We start from the raw sequence: 22496 nt of genomic DNA on the forward strand, positions 1-22496 counted from the left end.
AATTTAGGAAAACCACTGAAAACTGCAAAGCAGCAAAGACACATGCAATAAAGCCTCTTCTTCCCGAACTCTTGATATTTGTATACCATTAATTTTTTATCATTTTTAAAAAGTATTTCTTATCCAATTAAATTTGATTAATTTATTTAGTTAATTAAATTTATTTAATTAATTAAATTTTAGTTAACAAAATTTAATTAAATATTTTAACATAGTTCCACAAACTTTGCCCATTTTCGCTTGCATTTTTTTTTTTTTTAATGTAGAACTCCCCACAAAAATACACTTCCAGGCAATAGTAATATTTCCAATGTCATCTGCTTTAAGTATTAAAATGATCAAATTAGTCCCTATTCAGAAATTTAATAGAATCTGAAACCTGGCAATTCAACATGGCCGAAAGGCATAATAAATCCTGACAGTGTATCGTTATACAGGCAGAAGATATTTCAGATATTTGCTACCAGTAATTGAAAAGGTTACGACCTTGGCCGGAAAACTTAAGAAGTTTTCAAGAAATAATTTACGAAAGTGATACTACTGAAACATCAAAATTGATTGAAATGACAAAAAAATAGAAACAAAAAAGCAACAAAATGATGTTGAAACATGTTACTATATTTAGTGATGGCATAACATCAAGGCTGTATCCAAGATTTTTTTCGGAGGGGGGGGGGGGGGTATACAAAAAAATTCAAAAACGCATAAAAATTTGAATATCGCATTTTTGCTACTTTTTTTATGAGTCGGACAAAACTTTATGGTGGGGGGGGGGGGGTCAAACTGAATCTTGCAATTGGCTTTACGGTACACACTGAGGCCCATATTTAACAAAAGCTAAAAGCAATTAAAAACAATCCTGGATATTTCAATCACATGCATGTGCAGTGATCGTCATTAGCAGAAATACTGCTGATGATTAGGTATATGATGATTAGAAATACTTTTTAGGTATTTCCGCTGATGACCGTCATTGCACATGTGACCAAAATATCCAGTATTTTTTTATTTTTTTTTTACTATCACTGTCTGTTAAAAGGATTTACCCCTGTTCGAACTTTTATTTACCGTCATGGAAAGGCAGCGTGGTCTTAAATTATATAGGACCTGAAGAAATAAAAGCAAGCGAATTGGGACAAAAAATGTAATGAAATAAACTGATAAAATTTCACTAATATTATTTATATTAATGTTTCATTACTACTATGAAAACCTTTATTAATTTAAATTTTGTCATTAATACCATTAACATAACATATATTTGGCATTTTCTTACAAAATAATCAAACTTTAAAGTCCATTCTATAGTATACGAGAAGGTTATAAATGAACATTAAATTGGCAAATAAAAAGAATAAATGGACCAAAAATAAATTTATACGTTTAATAAGAGGTGTCAAAATAACAGGGTCTGGCAAGAGAGATTATAAATGAAGATGGGGAGAGACAAATAGAGTAACATTGAAATTGATTACACTTGGTGTAATGACCCTGGCATTAAATGATAATTACACAAATACAATATGAAATAATATAACCAGTATACTGAAAATATAATATGATTAGTAAGCTTAATTGTTTATTTTTAAAGCAAGATGCAGAACTATACTGTGTTTACTGTTGAAACTGTACTTGTTGCTTGAATTTAAGTTGCATTAGTATAGGAAAATTCAGAATTAAAGTGGATTAACTGATGGCTTCTGATTCCAGAATAAATAAATCTGATTCAGGAGACAAATTAGCAACATTTGCGCCAACAAAAAAGGTTGGGTAAGAAAGGGACACAGAGGAAGCGTGTGGGGGAGGGGGGAGGGGAATAGGAAAGAGAGTAAGATTGAGAGAATTAAAGTGGCATTAAGATTATGTAAAATATTAAATGCTATTGAATCTGATCATTTAACCTCGGTTCATACTGACGGAATTGGAACATTGAACCTAATAATATCAAATCTAATGATAATAGTATATTAGGAATACATTATAATAACTACGGATGCGCCACATCACAATTAAAATTAACAATGAATAATTCTTTTGACTGATCTGTTCTGCGTCGCTGAACTTAAAGAGATTTGGACCCACCCATTAGTGTTTCTGTTCTGCGTCCATAAAGCAATTCAAGTTTTCCGTATCTAGCCAGGAGTAAAATTACAAATGTGAGGACATAGTAAGTCTTATCCGAATAGAAAGTTGATAGACCTCAGTGTATAGAATATAGCAGCTAAGACTCTTGATGTCCTGCAGTGGCGCGATGGGTTTGATCTCAGCTTGATGATGCGGGAACCCGAGTTCAAACTCAGCTGTAACAACACACTGACTCCGTTGATGAGATTATGCAAAAGCGTCTCCATATTAATCCCAACAAGATAATTTCTGAGACCACACTGGCTAATCATGATAAAACAAAAAATTGCTAAGAAATGAAGAAAACGAGGACAATTAACAGCCTGTGAAAAAATTGAAAAATTATGCAAATATTTCGGTCAAGACCTCAAACACCAAACACCAAACTGAAAATTGGACGACCCTTTCCTAGTAACGGTGAAAGGGTTGAGTTACCCTTTCACCGCTACTAGGAAAGGGTCGTCCAATTTTTAGCTTGGTGTTTTTATTTTAAGGTTTGGTTTTTATATTTTTATCAATTTTAACCTGCACTGAGGACGGTCAAGCGGAGGTCTTGACCGAAACATTTGCATAATTTTTCAATTTTTTCACTGGCTGTTAATTGTCCTCGTTTTCTTCATTTCTTCGCGATTTTTTGTTTTATCCCAACAAGAAGAAGAATCTTGAGATTAATATGCAAGAATATATTCTCTCACAGATTTTATCAGAACACTTTCATCTTCAGTCTGATTGGCTATTTGACAGCAAAAATCTTTCTATTGGGCTAATTAAAGATTTCTAACTGAATATTTATGGGAAGATTCAGCATTAAACTGGCTGAAGTGTAATTGAACAAATTCTCAAAACACGAATACTCCAACACGACTGAAACTCAAGATATTTCAGCAGTTGCTGAAGGGCTCTATTAATAACTTATTTCCTTTCAGAGTGGAACAAATTCATCTGTTTTTTCTATTCTCTGTTTCTAATGGAAGGTTACTGCATGGGAAGTTTCCAATTTCCTCTTTATAGATGGTTTATGTATAGAGAGACAGTCCAGTGTGTTTGAATTTACGATACAGAACTTATCATTCAATAGATTATTATATACTATTATTATCACTCCAACGCAACTGAAAATCTAGATATCTTGCACGTTATTTTTCTTGATTTCGTCATCTTTAATAGTGAATAGTTAATGTTCCGCTTAACATAGATGTACAATTGTATGACAAATTTGGACATATAAGAGAGAAAAAATACAAAAAAAAGAAGCAAAAATAGGAAACTTTAGAATCGACAAGATAATACTGGAAACGAATATTCCAATCATACACTGAAGAACGCAATAACAGATAATATCAATATCGTTCTACCAAATTTGGTAACAGTGGTGTCAACTAACAAAATTAGGGGAGAGGGACGTAATGTATTTTTCACAGTTTGAATAGGGGCAGTTTTGTTGTTTTCTTTAAAATTTTTCCAATGAAAATACCAAAATAAGGCATTTTTCAGGGAAAGTACAAGAATATATTTTTTAAATTGCAGGGGAATTTAGGAAAAGGGTTGGGGAACAAATGTCCTAACTAACCACTCCCTTCCCTTAAAGCCAGTGTTTGGTAATATATTCAAGAATGTTTGTAGTTTGTATGCGCATAAATGTAAAAAATAAATGTTGGTATGCGAAAATGTAAAAAATGAAAAAACAGACCAAGGTCGAAATAGAACGAAAGACCTATCAAGACCCTGAATCCTCCCTGATATTTTTCCCATCAGATATTCTAAGACGAATATGTTATAGAAAACATAAAGATTATTTTTCATCTCCCATTGTGAGGAATATCAAAACACTTATCGTCCAGTGTTTAATTTTTGTATTGATAGTTTCACCAAATACCCATTAAGTGATAAATGAAAGACCCGACAGGACAGGTTAGCTTGGGATCAAATTAAATGAAGTGACTAAAACCTTGAAGTCTTTTAGGCTAGGTAATTAGAATGGTTAGGTGACCTTGAAGATTAGATTAAGTGATAAAAGAAGGAAGCGGGATAGGGGAAGATTGTTCACTACTGTTTTCAGACGCCCGATCATAGGGACAAGTTGCCAATACCTCAACGAGCAGTACCAGTCAATATTATTCACTGTGAGACTTGCTTGGATACAGGACGTCAGACTGTATCTATAAAGATTAGAAGTGGTTGAATTAGCTTCTGTTTAAAATAAACTGAATAACTTCTTTCAAACATCCATTTTTTTTTTTACAAGAAACTTATATGGCTTGAACTATTGTACAGAGACTATTCCCTTATATAAAGGGGATTATTCCTTTGTATTCCCTTAGATCCCCTTATTTTTTTAGGAGGGGCATATTTGAATAAACAGCAAGGAAGGTTCATCATGTAACAAGAATAAGAATTCTCAGTGGAAATCATCAATTTTGGAGGTAGTGGTGGGTGAGGGTATAATCAAGAGACTGGAGACACCCCTTTAGTTTGTTCCAATAAGAACACTTTCATCTTTGTTCAATATCTCTTACTGTACCATATATGATACAGTAAGATAACTGCCTTTTACAGGATATGACATGTCTCGAAGTTATAGTATCAGTTGATAAGATCATACATCATCAGGTTTTTACACTCGACATCTCGTTCCAATAGTCGAAACCAAAATTTGGCTCAAAAGCTATGGTCGGGCTATTTGTAAGTTTTCACTTTTCTCTTGAGGAGAAAGAGTAAAGTTTTGACCATGTATAGTCGCTCTTTTAGTGAAATTTTATTTGCTTCTTTTTTTTACGCGGTGAAAAAAGTTAAAAAAAAATTGTATTGTAGTACGCAGTAATTGGCCAAAACTTCCATGGTATATTGTTTCCAGAGATTATTCTGATTTGTCTCTTGATTTATTGACCTATCTTGTTTTGTAATGCTTCTCTTCTTCTTGTAGCTAAGATTACATTATGGAAAATTAAATAAAAGAAGTCTTGGACTAAAAAAAAAAGCTATGGTCGGGGGCAAAATTGTTGTTCTTCCGATGTTTTCAATGGAAATACTAGGCATTCTTCAAGGAAAATTCAAAATAGGTGTTTTCAAAATCTAATGGAGGGGGACTAGGGGAGCATGACCCACTTCTCCCTTCCCTCAATTGACGCCACTGATTTGGACAATTATAGATATCCGAATCAAATATTGAGCATTATTGATTATTCCTACACAATCATTCAGCGGTCAAACTCTCGTAAAAGAAAACAGGAAAGTGAAAAAAAAAGCTACCAACACATGATTTAGCTAACACCAAGGCCGTATCCAGGGGGGGGGGGGTTACCGGGTTTGAACCCCCCCCCCTCCGAAATTTTTGACCGACTCGAAAATAAGTCGAAAATTAGTAAAACCTAGGTAAAAATCAGTAAAATTAGTCGAAAACTGAGTCAAAAATTAGTAAACCCCCCCCCCCAAAAGTCAAAAATTAGTAAACCCTCCCCTGAACAAAAATCCTGGATACGGCCCTGGCTAACACTGCTTGATTTAAAGACCTACGATTAATACGAAAAAAACGATCAATAGCATTAGAAATAAAAAAATAAAATCTTATCACAAGAAAAAACAGCTTTTCGGATTCTAAAAATACCCTAATGAAATATTTCCTATACCACTCATATCCTTATTCATATTCTAGGATCTGCTTATGATAAAACAGCAAGTACCTGAAAATAAAAAGAAAATGGTTAACATCAAAATCAGACAATATACGCATATTAAAATTATAAATGTAAAACAAAAGCAATGGAAGTAATGTACCTCTAACCTCTTTCCGTAAGAGGCTATGGTCAATGCTTAACACCATTACCCTACGTTAAATGGTAATCATCAAAGACAGGAGACAGGAGAGTTATCCCCTCAGGCCATGTCTGGATAACCCCTGAGCTATTCCACAGGAGCATGTCTCTTGACATGCTCTCTTTAAACGACACTCTAAGGCTCGGGTTTATGTGGTTCTGTAGAATGATAGATATTACCAAAAAAATAGAGTATTATTTAGTCTGAAGTTTTCGAGTTTCCCACAGGGGTGTTTAGGTCAATATTAGAGGAGGAATTCCCTTGTCCTACATCACCAAATAAAACACAATTAGCCAGAGTTGCATCTTTTTTTAATTTTTTATTTATTTTTTTTTTTTTGGGGGGGGGGGTTATGCACCCTCACTCATAGATGTCGTTTTAATGTCGTTCATAGATTTCGTTTTAATGGATAATCAGGCTAAGAAGACACACAGAAAATGAGCTCCAAGTCATTTAAAGGACTATGGTTACTACTATTCTTGCTACCAATGGGATTATCATTTCCATTCTTGACCTCCATGCCTATCAAGTGTCAGACTATCTAATCCTTTCCATTATGATCATTGTTTTCATGGCAATATCATTACCAGTAACACCAACAATATCGTCATTTTCAATGTCGTTATCTTTGTTGGTAAACTTCCATCATTATCAAAAATTGTCAATATTTTTCTACGTCATTGTTATTACCTTATATATCGTTCACGTCATTCCTAGTATCATTGTTACCATCACGATCATTTAACCAACTGAAAAATACATCTCATGGCTTGAACCACCTATAATCTTTTCAATTTTGCCGAGTGAAAAAAAATTCTTAAGTTTAGTTGCCCATGAGTTCACTTTTGCTGAGCTAAATGTTTCTGGATTTGACAAAACATTTACTCATGGAAATAATTAGGGAGGGGGTGAAGTTCTTAGTATTTTACTTTATGTGGATAAAATTCTCCAACATGCTGAATGTCCAGCCAGGGTAAATTCTGTCTCATTTTTTTTCTTGCATTAAGCCCAGAAGAACTGTGACTGTTCAACCAGATTTAGTACAAGCAAGGGCGGATCCAGGATTTTTTTTTATAGAAGGAGGCGCAAAATTGGTGTATCCGATAAACTTGCGTTAGGAGTAAGTTTGATTAACGCAAACTTTTGTTAATTAAGTAAATTATATTACTTTAAACTACGTTAGGGGTGCGCCCGCCCCCCTCCCCCTGGATCCGCCACTGAGTACAAGGGAGCTCTTTCTGATTTATATTTCTGGATTGCGTACAGCAAGATCATATTTATGGGTTGAGTATGACAAAATTAGCTTTCCAAAGTTTATTTTCGTGTAAATAGCGGATAAATTTTTTTTACAAAGCTTATTTTCCAAAGTTTTCCAAAGTTTTTTTTCGTTTAAATAGCGGATAAATTTTTTTTTTTTTTTTTTTTTTTTTTTACGATGGATTTTCATGCAGGAAGTATTACGAGTTAGAAATATTTTGTACTGCTTTATCTAGATTTCTTTATTGACTCGGTCAAGACTATCCTTATAGACTGGGTAATTATTGTTCCTGTCCTATCTATATAGCTTTGATCACAATTCATATGATCCGATAGAAATTCGCCTAGTATTTGATTCTGGGGACGGGAAAGCGTCTCCAGAACAACCCAAACAAGAAGAAGAAGAAATAAGTAAGCAATCCAGATAGCCATTGAAAAAATCCCAGTTACGTTTACAAGCAATTTATACTACAACTGTTTCATACATATTGCTAATAAAAAGTAAAACAAGTTATTATTAAACATTATTACTATACGATATACCCCCCCCCCGAAAAAAACCTCGCGTAACCCCCCCCCCCCGAAAAAAATCCCGGATATGCCCCTCCCCCTCCCCCTAAAAAAGTATTATACTCAATTTCCACGCCATTTCTTTGTAGAACAAATCAACATATACCATGCAATCAGAAAGTGCTACCAAACATGAATTAAAAACAATCCCAATTTCAACAGGTAACTCACATCCCAAGAGTTTCAAGGTTGTCGACTTATTTTCTAAATAATTAAGACAAAAAAAGTCATACCCTTGGCTATCTAGAACCTCTTGCAACTTCACCTTGGTAATCTGGGCGTCATCACATTTGTACCACTCGTTAGCATGAAGGCGTATATAATTTGTATAGTGACCAGAGTCAAGAGAACCGACGTGATTCACCACAGCAAACAAAGAATATCTAGGAAGAAAAGGGAATTTCCATTCATAATCATTGTCAAGGCATAATAGTATAACTGCAGGAGGGGGAGCAGCTACTAAGGTTGAGCCCTAAACAAAAACAAAACAAAGTTTTCACGTTGAAAATACTTATAAATAGTTTTTTTCAGGCTTAGTAATTATTCTACTCAATGACAAAAAAAAGAAGAAAGATGGCAAATGAATCTCGAGACAATAGAAAATATTATTTAGTTTATTGAATATTTATCAGCTTCGAAAAATTTCACTTTGCTATTATTGTTTTATTTTGTTATAAAAAAAAATCAGTACACTTCCAAACGGAAGGGCCGAAGGCCAAAGTGACCAGAAGAAGACAACAAAAGGTTGGTGAAACCGATTTTTGGCAATCTATATTCACGATCCGAGTCTCGACAAATTCGTCAAAACCTCTCACACAATAATCGAACCAGACAGAGAGTAATAAAAACCTTAGGCAAAATTTTAAACAATACAAAACCTAGGAAGGATATTTCTATAGCTTTCCTTTTACCCTGTATAATTGCTTGCTCTTTCAAATTTTGTTGAATTTAGTCTCCCTACGGAATTTTCCCCTCTAGTAAAAAATCCTTAGAAGCATCTGTACCAGCTGAAAACACGCTGGCTGCAGCTGCTTCGGTTTTGAGCTGCTCTTGATCTCTAGAAACAATGTATTCGAGATTCTCTGAAAATTTTTCCCTAAGCAAGAAAAGTACAATTTTGGGGGGGAATAAATATACAATCATCCCTTGTAAACCTATTTTGCCGAAATTAGGCAGAATAAATAACAGCAATAACAAAATAGTAAATACAAAACTAAAAACGAAACAGATTAGAATTTGGAAGCATCAGATAAAAACCTGAATTTAAGCCTAATGATAACAATCTAAATTAATGAATCAGGAACAAGGCCCCTTTCCTCTAAAAACTACATGATCTTTGCGATTCCCAACAAACTCCTATAATTTTTATATAATTATATAAACTTTATAAAAATTTTATTATTTAAATTTAATTTAAAATTTGTATTTCAATTTTAGTATTTAAATTGTTTTAAATTATTATAATTGTTATTATATAAAAACTTATACAATTCGCCTATTGTCATTAATATATGGAGAAGATTTGGCAGTAACGGCTTCAAATAACTAGACGAAGAACCTGTTAAGCAGACAAAGTGAACTAGACGAAGAACCTGTTAAGCAACACTTCAAAGTCACTACTGAATTTTACTGACACTAAGAATTATATTAAGTAATAAAATATAACTTAGCTGTATAACTTAATTAATATAAGTTAATATAATTTAATTAACATAAATTGATGCAACTTAATATAAATTATATTAAGTGGACCTTGAAGCCGTTTTACTACCTCGATATCCTAAACTTTTTAACAAAGATGGTAGATTTAGCAAAGATGAAAAAAGTATAACAGCCATGGTACACGGTTTTGTTTTTTCATAGTTGAAAAAGTTTGGAAGAAAAGTCAGGAAAACAAGAATAGAATATTGGAAACTGCGCTTATGATAGAGGTCAAGCATGGTTCTGAAACTTGGAAGCTTTGAAAGACGGAGTAGCATTTGTTAAATGTATTCCAGAGGAATTGTCTACAGATAGTTTTGGGTACCTTTTTGCTTTCCATATGTCAAACAATATCGTGTTTTGAAAATTCAGTTCTATCACTCTTTTTAGACCTATGATGAAAGAAAGGTTGAGACAGCTAAGCCCCGTTTAGCCGATAAAAGATGACATATTGTCAAAACAGTCCTTTTTTTGCCAATAAAAGATGTCATATTGTCAAAAACAGTCCTTTTTAGCCATCCATCTAGGGCCAAAGGAGAAGCAGGTCGTCCCCGAATGGGGTGGAAAGAGGTCATAAGGAAAAAGTTAAAGGAAATTGGGACTTAATGGGAAGGGGCGAAGAGTGAACCTTTGGAAAGATTGGGATGGAGGAGGAGAATCTGTAACTGCAATGACCTCATACAGCTTGGTGTTAAAGTGAGTTTTCAGCAGCAGTAGTAGTAGAAGATGCCTATTTATTATTACGACTATATAGTAGATGCCCATTGCAAATAATCCTTATTTTTCTAAATGCAATTTGTTAGCAACTGATCTATACCCGACACATCTTCATACTAAGGTACAAGTTTATTTGACATGTAGTAAAATTTGTCTGACACAAAATAATTTTTCTTATTTTATAATACTGACAGAGTACATCGCCACAAGACAAAATTTCTGACAGACGGAACCTATTTTTTATTTACTGAAGAGACAAAAAAGGCTTTTCAAAATCTAGGGGACATGGGGGTAATTTTTTTTATTTTATTAGGATACCAAAAAGAGTATTTTTAACAATGAAGGTGATGGAGAATCCCCCCCCCCCACAGACAAACACAAATAGCGTCACTGTTGTAAGTTATGTTTGGAAGTTGACAACATCCATGGAATATTGACGAGATGATCGATTTGTAGATGAAACAGATGAAAATACAGAAGAAACAGATCACTTCCTGTTTCTTGATGAATCTTGATCCAAATATTTGTTGATGGGTCAAAAATGAATGAGAAGGTAGCAAGTGGTGCTTTCCTGCCTCACCTGAAAATTGCAATGGGCGAGAGATTATATAATAATTTATCTATAATGTCTGCTGAGTTAAATGCCATAATCATGGCATTAGAACACCTTAAGGAAAACCAACCTTTGATTACAAATTCAAATAATATTATTGTATATTCCGACTCTTTATCAAGCCTTGAGTTGCTGGCCTCAGCTCCTCAAGATAAGTTGGACATTGACACTTATCATTGTCTCAGTATTATAGATAATCTTGCTTCAAGTGGCATAAGAACTTATCTTCAGTACATTCCTAGCCACTCTGGTATAAGTGGTAATCATCAGGTTGATGAAATAGCAAAAAATGCTATAAATATTGACCAACCAAGTGGGAGACCAATCCCCATTAGAGATATTTACCGATGGAGACTATCAGATATTAATTTTAATAAGAATAATCCTATCCTTTCCCAATAAGTATCTGTCTAAAATTTATCATAGAATTCGTTCTGGAACAAATGGACTTAATTTTCTTGCATTCTCGTATAAGTTTTCTAATTCAAGTGGTTCAATTCCCCTGTCCCCTCTTTGCAGGCATTGTAATATGAATAATGAAACAATTGACCATTGCCTATTTGAATGTAATATGCTGACGTCTGCACAACATACCTTGCTTTGTAAACTGCTAAATTGCTTCAAACACCACAAAATCTCACTATCAGCCAAGAGCCTAGCCAACTATACCTGCAGAGAGAGTATAGAAATCGACATCTATCATCTCATATTTGAACTCCTAGAGTCGAAAGATCTACTGAAAGATATCTGAAATTATCTAATAAATATGAGTCAATCAAGCCAGTAGCTCTGTAGCCCACAGATTGAATCAAAAGGAAAAGGGCTAAATAGTATTACTGAAAAGCCCGCCTGCTGTTAAATAGAAGAAGAAGATGAACTTCCTACGTTTAATCTTTGTTTTGTTTTCCGATTTTTCTTGCAAAATTCACCACGGTAAGATTATGTGTAATTGTACAAAACCCTGTCGCAGCTATAGTAATAAAAGCAACAATATTCCTCACACAATATTTCCAATAGATAAAACCTATGCTCTGCTTCGCCGATATATACCAGCACCATCTGAACTTCTATGTCGACCTAACAAAAACAAAAGAACGAAAATCGAATTGATTAAGAGACTCATTTTGGGTATGCTACATCAGTAATTAGTTTATACAAAGAACGATCATGTAAATTTCGTATCTTACGATTTCTCTTATTATTCCTGTTCTATATTTCAACCATTAAATGCGGTCGTACCATTTTACAGTGTTTGTGCTTAATATAATTATTCTTACATTCGTAACACAACTGATATACGATAGGTAGCGTCGACACTAGAGTGATGTCTAACTTAACGCAACTTTGGGATAAAAGCAGAGGCGTAGCTTGGGTCTTCAGTACCCGGGACAATATCAATTTTGCCCCCCCCCCTCCCGCCATCACTACCACATTATATGTAAACAAAAAAAGAAAATCAGTTAGCCCCTCTGAGGCTGCACCCGGGGACAGCCGTACCCCATTGCCACTCTAGCTATTTCACTGAATAAAAGAGCAATAACCTCTTGAGTTTCGCCCAAAGGACTCCTTTCACAAAAAAATGTTTATAGAACTTAAGCATAAAGAAGCGATATTTTCGTACTTTTACCCCCGCTCTACAAAGAAAACCCTTCCCCATCCTCTAAAGGTTGAATATCTGAGCAATTATGTTAGCGGGTATCAAGATTCTAGACCCTAGCCCCTATGTAAACAGTTAAAATTTTTCGTATTTAGCTGAGTCGTGATTTAGACTAAAAAAACAGTGAAATATAGGTATATGTGTTTTATTTTTGCGCAATCAATTAGCACTAATAAACAAATAAAATAAACTTACAGTTGATCCTTCCGATCATTCCTGAGATTCCTAAAATTACCATTGTTATTCAAATTCCGTTGATGAGAAAGAAATGGAGTCATATCCAACGTCTCTGGGAATGATATAAATGTTGAAATCTTTTTATGGAAACGATTAAAGTGTTCGAAACGCTAAAATGAAAAACTATTTATTTTAGCTTCAAAAACACTTGGTCGACAAAACATAAAAAATTAATATAGAAATATTAAATTCAATTTAATTTTGAGGATTAGCTAACAGATTAGCTCCCGCTGTTTTCTCACCATCATCAAAAATTGGAAATTTTTGTATTTTACTGTAAATAATAACAAGAAAGTTAGTTTTTGTGGTCAAAATCGTTAATCGTGGGGAGATTTGATCTCCACAACCTAAAGCTTGAAATTTAACAATATTCCCACAATTTACTGTATGTATAAAATTTCCAAGTTAAATCTGTAACTTTTTAAGGTTAAAATCTTTAGTTTTTTAAATTAAAAATTAAGCAATAATTAAACATTATCATAAAACAATGAAATAAGTTAAAGAGATAAATATACAATTAAAAAGTTCAATCTTTAATTTTATTGAATCTTAACGTTAAAAAAAAAGTTATGCAATTTAACAAGTGATTATCTAAATAAGATATTTCAAACTAGAGTAAAGTCAAAAAAGTATTACCTGATTGATTCGGCTGTAATAATTAAAAGGGCAGCATATGCCATTTTGTTCAAACATGCGTTATGAATGTGCCGTGGGCAAATTCAGTACGAGGAATCAAATGGTGTACGCACAATTGTCCTATCTTGTACCGTTACGAAGATAGACAGACGCTACTTTTGACAGAAGAGCATTATCTTCTGGAGCTATAACATGGGGGCCTGCTATTTGTCTCCTTTTTTGTCAAGGAAAAAGGAGACATACACCAAAAAAAGGATTAATTTTGAATTCGCTCAGAATACGTTTGACAGAAGAGGACCACATTATCTGAAGGAGACATACGCCATAAAATAGAATCATCTTGAATTCGCTCGAAATATTTGAATCTAATTTACACTACTGAAAATAGCATAAAAAGTTGGTTTAAAATATGTTCCCTTTATCTCCATTAGCCTCATCCTTAAGAGCGTCCATAGCCGACCAACTTTTTCCATTTTTTGGCTCGCCTGAAAAGTTACAAAACGGCGTATGTCACCCTTTTAATTTTCACAGCCGCATTGCTATTGGTCTTAATTTATCCAATGTTGGCTAGAGATGTTAGGAGTCTTCTGTTAAATTTATTGGAATTACAAGATGGTAATCTTACAATATATTTATTTACGGAACAGGCTAATAAGATACCCTCACAAAATAAAATCCCCCTAGATCTTGAAATTTAAAAATATTCCTGCAATTATCTATATGAAGTAAAATATATGCGTAATTGCCTATCTGTGTATTTATTCCATTATTTCAAATAAAAGGTTCATTGGTATTCTAAATAAGATTGATTAAAATCAGACAACAAATACACGGCACTAATTCCCATATAAGCTCCGTGGCCTGTATAAGAGGGGGAAAATACGCATTCTATTTAAACGTTAATCCATGAACAAAAAGAGAAAAAAAGGGGGGGGGGAGGGGGGTAAGATTTCCTCAATTTATATGAATTTACTTTGATCACTCAGCAAATACTTAACCGATTGCAATGGAAGCTAAACGGTTATTACAGTATAAGTGAAAAGGTTTGTTATTTTTATTTATAAAAAAAAATAAAAAATAATAAACGGAATATTAGTTTAGGAGTTAGGAGTCTAACGGAATAATAAACGGAATAAATAATAAACGGAATAAACTTAATAAAAAATAATAAATGGAAAAAAACGAAACCAAAAATACATTTTATACGTATCTTGAAGGTGCCAGACAAGTGTTATTCTCGAGCTGAATCAGGAAGGGTATTCAAACTAACAAGATATGTAAAAGCCACGCATAACAAGATAGAGACTCAAAGCCAGGGGAGCCAATTCACGAAAATGGGGATAGTTATGAAGATAATTTTTCAAAATCTATGAAGAGCAGTCTTTTTTTTTAATATCAATGAAAAACCAAAATAGTTTTTTTTTAATTTGAGGGGCAGGTGATTACGTAACACATAAGAGCAAATGGATAAGATTTTCAAGCTATAGCACGATATAAAATTATGCGAGAAAAATTAGCTATAACTAATTAATTAGATTTTAAAAACTTGTACACTGAGTGCTGACTAGAGAGTGTACTCAAGTTTGTCTCTAAAAATAATAACTGATACTATCTATTTTACCCAGCCGAATCATAGTTAATAAACGGAAGAAAAGCCGGAAACCAAAAACATATTTTTATAAGGTTTTTGAATGTGTCAGAAGGGTGCTATTCTCGAGCTGAACAAGGAAGGGCATTCAATAGAACAACACTACTAACAAAAGAATTAAAGTCAGATTTTCCTGACTCTAGACTCAAGGGCGGATCCATTACTTCTTTTTTTTTGGGGGGGGGGGGCAAAAGAGGTTTGACCGAAAAACTTGCGTTAGGAGCAAGTTGGATTAACGCAAAATTGCGTTAATTAAGTAAATTACACTACTTTAGACTACGTTAGGGGGGGACGCCCCCTAGTCCCCCTGGATCTGCCATTGTCTTGACTGTAGAGCCTGTTACTGATTGTAGAGTCTGTATAACACGAGGGCTAAGTAGGTCAGACACAAAAGACGAAGTCAATCTGGTAATATCACCGCAAGGTACAAGAAAGCAATATACACAGAGAAGAATACAGAGTTGTTTAAAACAAAATAATGGTTTAGTTGCTGAACAATTTGTTTCCTGGATCAGATTTATGGCTTTATATAAGTGTTAGAAAGCAATTTAATGTAGACATCCATATAATGGGGTAGTAGAAAACATATGAATCAACTGAAGAAGATCCTAGAATTGGCTCGTGAGTACAATTTTTCAGCTTTCTTAGAGTACCAAGGTTTCTGCATACCTTTCATAGTGAAAGGTATGAAATACCTTTCATAGAAAAGGTGTTTAAAAATGGGATTTTCATCGAGGAAAATGCCTAATAAAAGAAGAAATGGCCATCCTTTGGCTATTAATAGAGTCTATATAAAAAAGAAGATTTAGAAATATTTATGTCAAAAGAGTAAATTAAACTAAAGTAAAACAATCTCAAATGGATCAAATAAATTTGTACAGAAATGTTCAAGTGTTCAAGTACAAAAATGTTCTTCTAGAAGTAATAAGGGTTATGCCATCGGCAACAGAAGCCAAGCTAAGGTCATGACTGCGGGAAAGTGCAGCATGACATAGACGACTCATATTTTGGTCTTTAAAATGCAGGTAAAAGACTGTTTCTCCTAAAATACTAAAGAATATTTTAGAAATGATTTTGTTAAAAAAATTGAAAATGCAACAAAATTCCCCTCCCTTAATTTTGAAAAATACACCCCAGTGTATGGGTGTGGAAGTGTTACACAAAAGACAGTTGATTTTTATCATTTCGTTTCTTTTTTTTAACACAAATTCGACAAAAGTTCTCTGAGACGAACCAATTGAGTCTGAAGAAGCTTAATTCTTTAGTCATTCTTCAAAAGAAAATTATCGCCTCTATGGAGAATACGCTAGTGTCATCTCATATCTTATTTTCTACAGGTAGCGCTAGATGTAAAATTATGTCTGAAACTTATTCAGATGAGTGGGCAGTTACAAAAACACCTTTCACAAGTCCTTGATTGCTTTTGGAATTTACGTTAATCTTAAAAAAAAAAAATCATAGTTGTTGTTTTCTAAACCAGAAAATAAGGTACTAGTTTAGTGGCTTACCTAGGAGCCACTGTAAAATTCCGAGAACCATGTTCAAATTCAAACTTGCAAATGTGAAGTATTAATGAAGTAATAACTGTATATATATACATTAAGAACAATTTTTTTTCGAATAATGACACTATAATTTTTCTGAAAATTGGTAAACTACCATTTTCCGGTATAAAAACAACAACAAACGACTAAACTTTTGTCAAAACTTTGGGAAAACTAATTTCCCCTCCCATCCCCTTAAAAAATTTTCATAAATTTTTAAAATAAATTTCAAAAATTTTCGTCTGCTAACTGAAATTAGAGATTCTTGAAGGTTGAAAGTCTTGACAATAAGTAGGAGTAGTTATAAAACAGAATTTGTTTGTTGACAAATCAGCTGATTCTGAGCTTATAGAGAAAGCCGTTTATGTTTGATAGCTTTGAAATGAGTCTGGGATAAGGTCAGCTAACAAAGTAAGTCTGGAATTGCCTACTCCAAGAACAAACCGTTTCGCCAATTCGTTCTTTCCTTTTTACATGTCAGTGTTTAATAAGTTATAGTCTCGTGTTTTTTCTTTTTTCTTGTTTTCGTTGTAAGTATTAGCACCATTTAGTTGGAATTTTTATTCTAAACTATGATTGCTTGTATAAATAAAACTATTCTATTCTATTAATAGATTCATATTAAATTCTAGGCATTATGACAAGAAAAATCTTATTTGTTCAAAAGGTAGTTAGTAAGATAATTCTTCGTTTTCCTGTATGAAAAAAAAAACAGGCTAGATTGGTCGTAACTTCAGGAAAACTCTTTTAGGGCCTCAATAATAATAATAATAATAAAAAAAAAGACACGAATGACGTCACAAATACACAGATAACTAATGCCCAAGTGGTTCTGCTTGATCTGAATAAGTTCAAATGAAATTAAAGTTTTTTAAGAAATATATTTTAAAAACTACTTTCTTTTCACCAAGCAAAGCTCGGTACCCTGGTACTTAATGTTTAAATAATCCCCCCCCCCAAAAAAATGCATATTTATAAAAAATTATAACCGCTACCTTTAAATGAAAACTAGCAACAATAGGTAACTTTTTCATTGTTAGCTGTTTCGTTGACTCTTGATAACTTCCACATCTGGAACACTTTATTTTGGAGGCAGATCCAAGATGTTCAGGACGTGTGAAGCGCTCCAAACAATCAATCAAAGAGGTAGGATATATTGTACCGTTTGATACATAAGTCTCACTGCTATTATTTGAGCCTGAAACGAAAAAAATACAGTTATACCCAAAAGTGAACTTTTGATCACAAAATCTACTCTATGCTGATTCTGGAAATGCAAAAGTCACAAATTTAAAATTTTATTAACACGTAAAGAAATTAAATTAGAAAAAAAAATTGTTCAATAGAAATCAAAGAACGAAACACAAACTCTAAACAAGAAAAAATTATCTTGTCAATGAGGGGAGAGGGGTTGTTCTCCACCTCCAACCTCCGCTCTTTACACTTGATTTTAAATAGCCCTCTATGCCTTGAGAGCCAATACTCCAAGTACAAGCACGATGAGCATATGGGGAAAAATAATTTACAATTCCTTAAGAATGGAAAGGCTTACTGATGCGTATTTGCTATTAGCCACATTTTGTTTTATTTCAAATGTTTTGAAAGGGATCTGGGAATATGTCACTTACTCTTGGCTTCACCTATATTTGTCACACTCAAAAGTAAAGCACAAGGAAAACATGAGCGTAGAGTTGGGCCGTGATAGAGGCATCATATACAGGATGATTTCTCTTGGTCTTAATTTTTTATTTTGCTCTTTATTTTCAATTTATCGAACGATTTCCATAAGTCTAACCTAAACAGTTATCCAAGTTTCTTGACTCGAAAGCTTTTTTTCGCCCTGTTTGGGCCAAAATCGTTGTTTTGCAGGACAAATTGGCATGTTGTTGTGACGTCTCTCATTTGTTACTTTAACAGCTCACGAACTTCAAATTTCTATTTGAATGAACCCTTTCCCGACAATCTACGACCAATGGTTCAATACGAAGCGTTGGAAAAATCAAAAACCTATCCGCGATCATTCGTCCCAGAACCAAACATTAAAATGGACACTTGTGTCGATCTATGCTTTAGATTTCTCGGATATGTTGAATTTCATTCCATAATATTCATAAAGAATCAAACGTCTTTTTTTTAAATCAAGCAAATATACTTAAACTATTTACTTTTGAACTCCACGCTAACATAAACAGTGATCAAGTGGTGGTAGGGTATCTCAAAAGTAACATTCGATAACACTTTGGTCCTCTTTGGGCCACAATTTTGAAATTTCAAAATTTTGGCAGGGAAAAGTCGAAATTATTTTAGCCACCACAAATGGCAGGGAAAATTCCCTTTGCTCTGGGGATATCGCTTTCACTAATTAAAAGCCACTCGAACTTCCCAACTTTAATTAAATACCTCTCCTGATATTCTACAGACACTGGTTTGATTCGATGAATCCTGGGGGAAAAAACAAAAATTAAAAGTAAAACACGCCCATGTCGATCTTCCTTAAAAGAAATCACAGTCTCATTTAAAGCCTATATTATAGGGTTCTTTGAAGCAATGAACTTGATTTTTTTTTTTTTTTTCGCCAATATTATTTAAATTTTCAAAATCTTTGATGATTACCATTAAACTTGATGCATTTCGTATATTCAGAATAACGTAAAAATTATATCTCATTATCAACGTTTCTTCCGAATTTCTTTTACTATTGATTATTCGTTTTTTAGACTTTACAAAGTGCTTGAAAAAGATCTCATAAACCCATCCACTACTTCGTTCTTTTCCCATTAGACATAACATCTCATAAGTTTTTTTTAATAAATTTCGCTTGATTTTCATGTCTCGTTATTATTCAACACTGTCTTTGTATATACTTCGTTTTTTATAGATATCATTTCTACTCATCCGCTTTTATCTATTCATCTTCTATATTACTTTTTTAGAATTTTTATCTAATTAACGCGTTTTTATATATTTCCTATGTGAAGGGACTATAACCTGCCAGAAATCTTCCATTAATTATTTCCGACACTTCCAGTTCTTGTGGAGTTCAATATTCGAATAAAAACCAAATTTCTCCAATAAGATGATATCATACTGGACAAATCAAAACGAAGTATAACTTTAAATCAACAGGTCAAGTGTTCGGTCTTGCTAAAAAGGAGTATTTTTTAGAGGATTCCCGTGTAACACAACTAAATTCACACAGAGTTACAGACAAAAAATGCCCGATGGCCAAAACCAATACCCTCCCATGGCCTCGCTTAATCTAGAAAACAAGAGGAGGCAATTCAGTTGAAGGAACAACTCAGGAAGTTCATTTGAAGTTCATCAGGAAGTTCACCCAGGAAGTTGTTCAGTTGGAGAAACAACTCAGGAAGTTCATTCTTTTCATTAAGGTTCATTAACACCAAAATTAAGCTAACGTTGATATCTCAGTTAATGCCGAACTCATACATATTAATGACTAAGTGCTATCTACTCAATATGGTTTTTGATTTCTGTAATGTCTTGCTGGAATAACCCTACCTGTTTTTAGCTCATCTTTCCAGGATGGTAATCCAATTGTGACTGCAAAAAATTAGATTTTAGTTACAATTAACACCATGAACCTCCGCATTTTCTACCTAATTTACACAATGCCTTGGTAGTTATCACAGTATCCTTTTTACCCAAAAAATGTTTTCCGTCTGGAAATTTAGAAATTTTTCAAAACGGTGTAATTAATGAGTGAAATTTCAAAAAAAATGATGCAATTTATATTCATCAAACAGTTCGTGGTAACGAACTGTAAGTAAGGAGCGACCCGGCTCAATGGTAGCCTAAACTCTAGAAAACGGTATTTTGATACAAATAGATACATCAAAAGAATCAAATTTTAATGTTGATTTCAAATATATAAGTTTCATCAAGTTTAATCCTACCCATCAAAAGTTACGCGCCTGAGAAAATTTGGCTGATTTTCGAAAAAAGGGGGAAAGACCCCCTAAAAATTATAGAACCTTAATGAAAATCACACCATCATATTCCGCTTATGAGAGAACCCTACTATAGAGTTCTCAAGCTCCTATCTGCAAAAATGTGGCATTTTCTATTTTTTGCCAGAAGAAAGATCACGGGTGCGTGTTTATTTTTATTTTTTTTTCCCAGGGGTGATTGTATCGCCCCAGTGGTCCTACAATATCGTGGGAGGGCTCATTCAAATGGAAATTAAAAGTTCTAGTGTGGTTTTTAAATGACCAAAAAATGGAGGGCAATTAGGCCCTCTCCCACGCTCATTTTTTTCCCAAAGTCACCTGATCAAAATTTTGAGATAGCCATTTTGTTCAACATGGTCGAAAATATTATAAATATGTCTCTTAGGATGACTTAATCCTCCGAAGTTCCCGAGAGGAGGGCTGAAAGTTATAAACTTTACCCAATGTTAACATATAGTATTGGTTATTGGGAAGTATACAGACGTTTTCAGGGGAGATTTTCCCTAATAGTGGGGGGGGGGTCGGGGGTTATGTGGGAGGATCTTTCCATGAAGGAAGTTTTCATGGGGGAAGGGACATTGCTATGAAGGGGACGCCGGACTTCCCAGCATTATTTAAAAAAAGATCAGAAATTAAATATAAAAATACAAGTTTTTCAACTGCAACAGCAGCAACATCAAGACTTTAAACGAACAGAAAATATTACATATATGATTGGGTTCACCCCCTAGTCAATACATCGCTCTTTAAGTCAAAGATTTTTTAGTACTTTCATAAGAGCTATTTATTCTAATAAACGGCCTTTGTGATTAAGGGGTCATTTTTAAAGAATTGGAACAAAATTTAAAATTTAGCGTAAAGAGAAATGTAGTTACGAGGGGATGGGCCGTTTGATCTATGTGTGAAAAGTCGATAAAGATAGAAAGTCGCTACTTTAATTAATTCGTAAGTTACATATATTTATTAATAATGGAAGTGTTTGTAAATAAAATGAAACAGCTTCCCAGACAGCCATTGAAACAAAAAAAAGTAAATTAATATGAAATTTTAGCTTTAATTATTCATGTACGGTGAGCCAAGATCAAAAACGCTCAAAAATTAAATAAGAAAAAACAAGTTTTTTTTAAATGAAAGTAAGGAGCGACATTAAAACTTAAAACGAACAGAAATTATTCCATATATGAAAGGGGCTGCCCCTCCACAACGCCTCGCTCTTTACGCTAAAGTTTGACTTTCTCACAGCTCTATTTTTTTTAAACAATGAAAAACATTAGCGTAAAGAGTGAGGCGTTGGGGAGGGGACAGCCCCGTTCATATATGGAATAATTTCTGTTCGATTTAAGTTTTAATGTCGCTCCTTACTTTCAGTTAAAAAAACTTTTTTTTGTTATTTAATTTCAGCTTCAAGATCAGGGAGGATCAATTAGTAATTAAGGAAAATTATTCATATTCTACTTAATCTGATAAATGTAGTTAAAATCATATTAGATGAAATTATTGGTTTATAGTTCAAGGGTGCATCCAGGATTTTAGTTCGAAGGGGGGGGGGGAGGCTACAATCAAAAACTTCAAAACACGCATCAAAACACGCATCAAACTGGGAGAGGGGGGGGTTTCAACCCTCGTACCCGCCTCCTTCCCCCTAGATAAGGCCTTGTCACAGTTTTCTTTTTCCTGCCATGGCCACGCTTAGGGAAACCCCAGTATATTTTAGCAGTTCCAGAACTATTAAATTTTGTGAAGTGTTTTATTCCAGTCATATTAGGATTCATATTGGAATGACATGCAATAAGCTAGAAACTTCTAAGAGCCTTCATTTTAGAGTTATAAAAGTCATTTCAAAAGTACCCTAAAACCCCGTGTGTTTATCGTAAGTTAGTCAAGGCCACAACACTTGCTTTTTTACGATTATATAGGTTTCCATAGCTTAGGTTAACATCTACAATGAAAATTGCAGAGTACACAATTTAGGACATTTTTATTCAAACTTTCTTCCGTGAGCTGAGCCGTA

General features: G+C 33.7%; 1 protein-coding gene across 2 annotated transcripts in view; it reads right to left on the reverse strand.

Moving 5' to 3' along the window:
* Positions 1 to 5451: 5451 nt before the first annotated feature.
* The window catches only part of LOC148941972 (ubiquitin carboxyl-terminal hydrolase 22-like), a 74655-nt gene continuing 57610 nt past the window's right edge, over positions 5452 to 22496 (reverse strand). The window contains exons 6-10 of one of the 2 annotated variants that reach the window (XM_089103560.1): positions 20037 to 20078; positions 17513 to 17715; positions 12648 to 12799; positions 7998 to 8147; positions 5452 to 5804 (exon numbers count right to left, since the gene is read on the reverse strand). In XM_089103560.1, coding sequence (XP_088959686.1) covers positions 5762 to 5804; positions 7998 to 8147; positions 12648 to 12799; positions 17513 to 17715; positions 20037 to 20078 — 590 coding nt within the window. In that variant the 3' untranslated portion in view covers positions 5452 to 5761. The remainder of the gene's footprint in view (positions 5805 to 7997; positions 8148 to 12647; positions 12800 to 17512; positions 17716 to 20036; positions 20079 to 22496) is intronic. The other variant, XM_089103561.1, reaches the window with a different exon arrangement.

The sequence above is a fragment of the Artemia sp. Qi Xiang Cuo genome, chromosome 17 (genome assembly GCF_049724085.1).
Source record: "Artemia sp. Qi Xiang Cuo chromosome 17, ASM4972408v1, whole genome shotgun sequence".
NCBI classification, from domain to species: Eukaryota; Metazoa; Arthropoda; class Branchiopoda; order Anostraca; family Artemiidae; genus Artemia; species Artemia sp. Qi Xiang Cuo.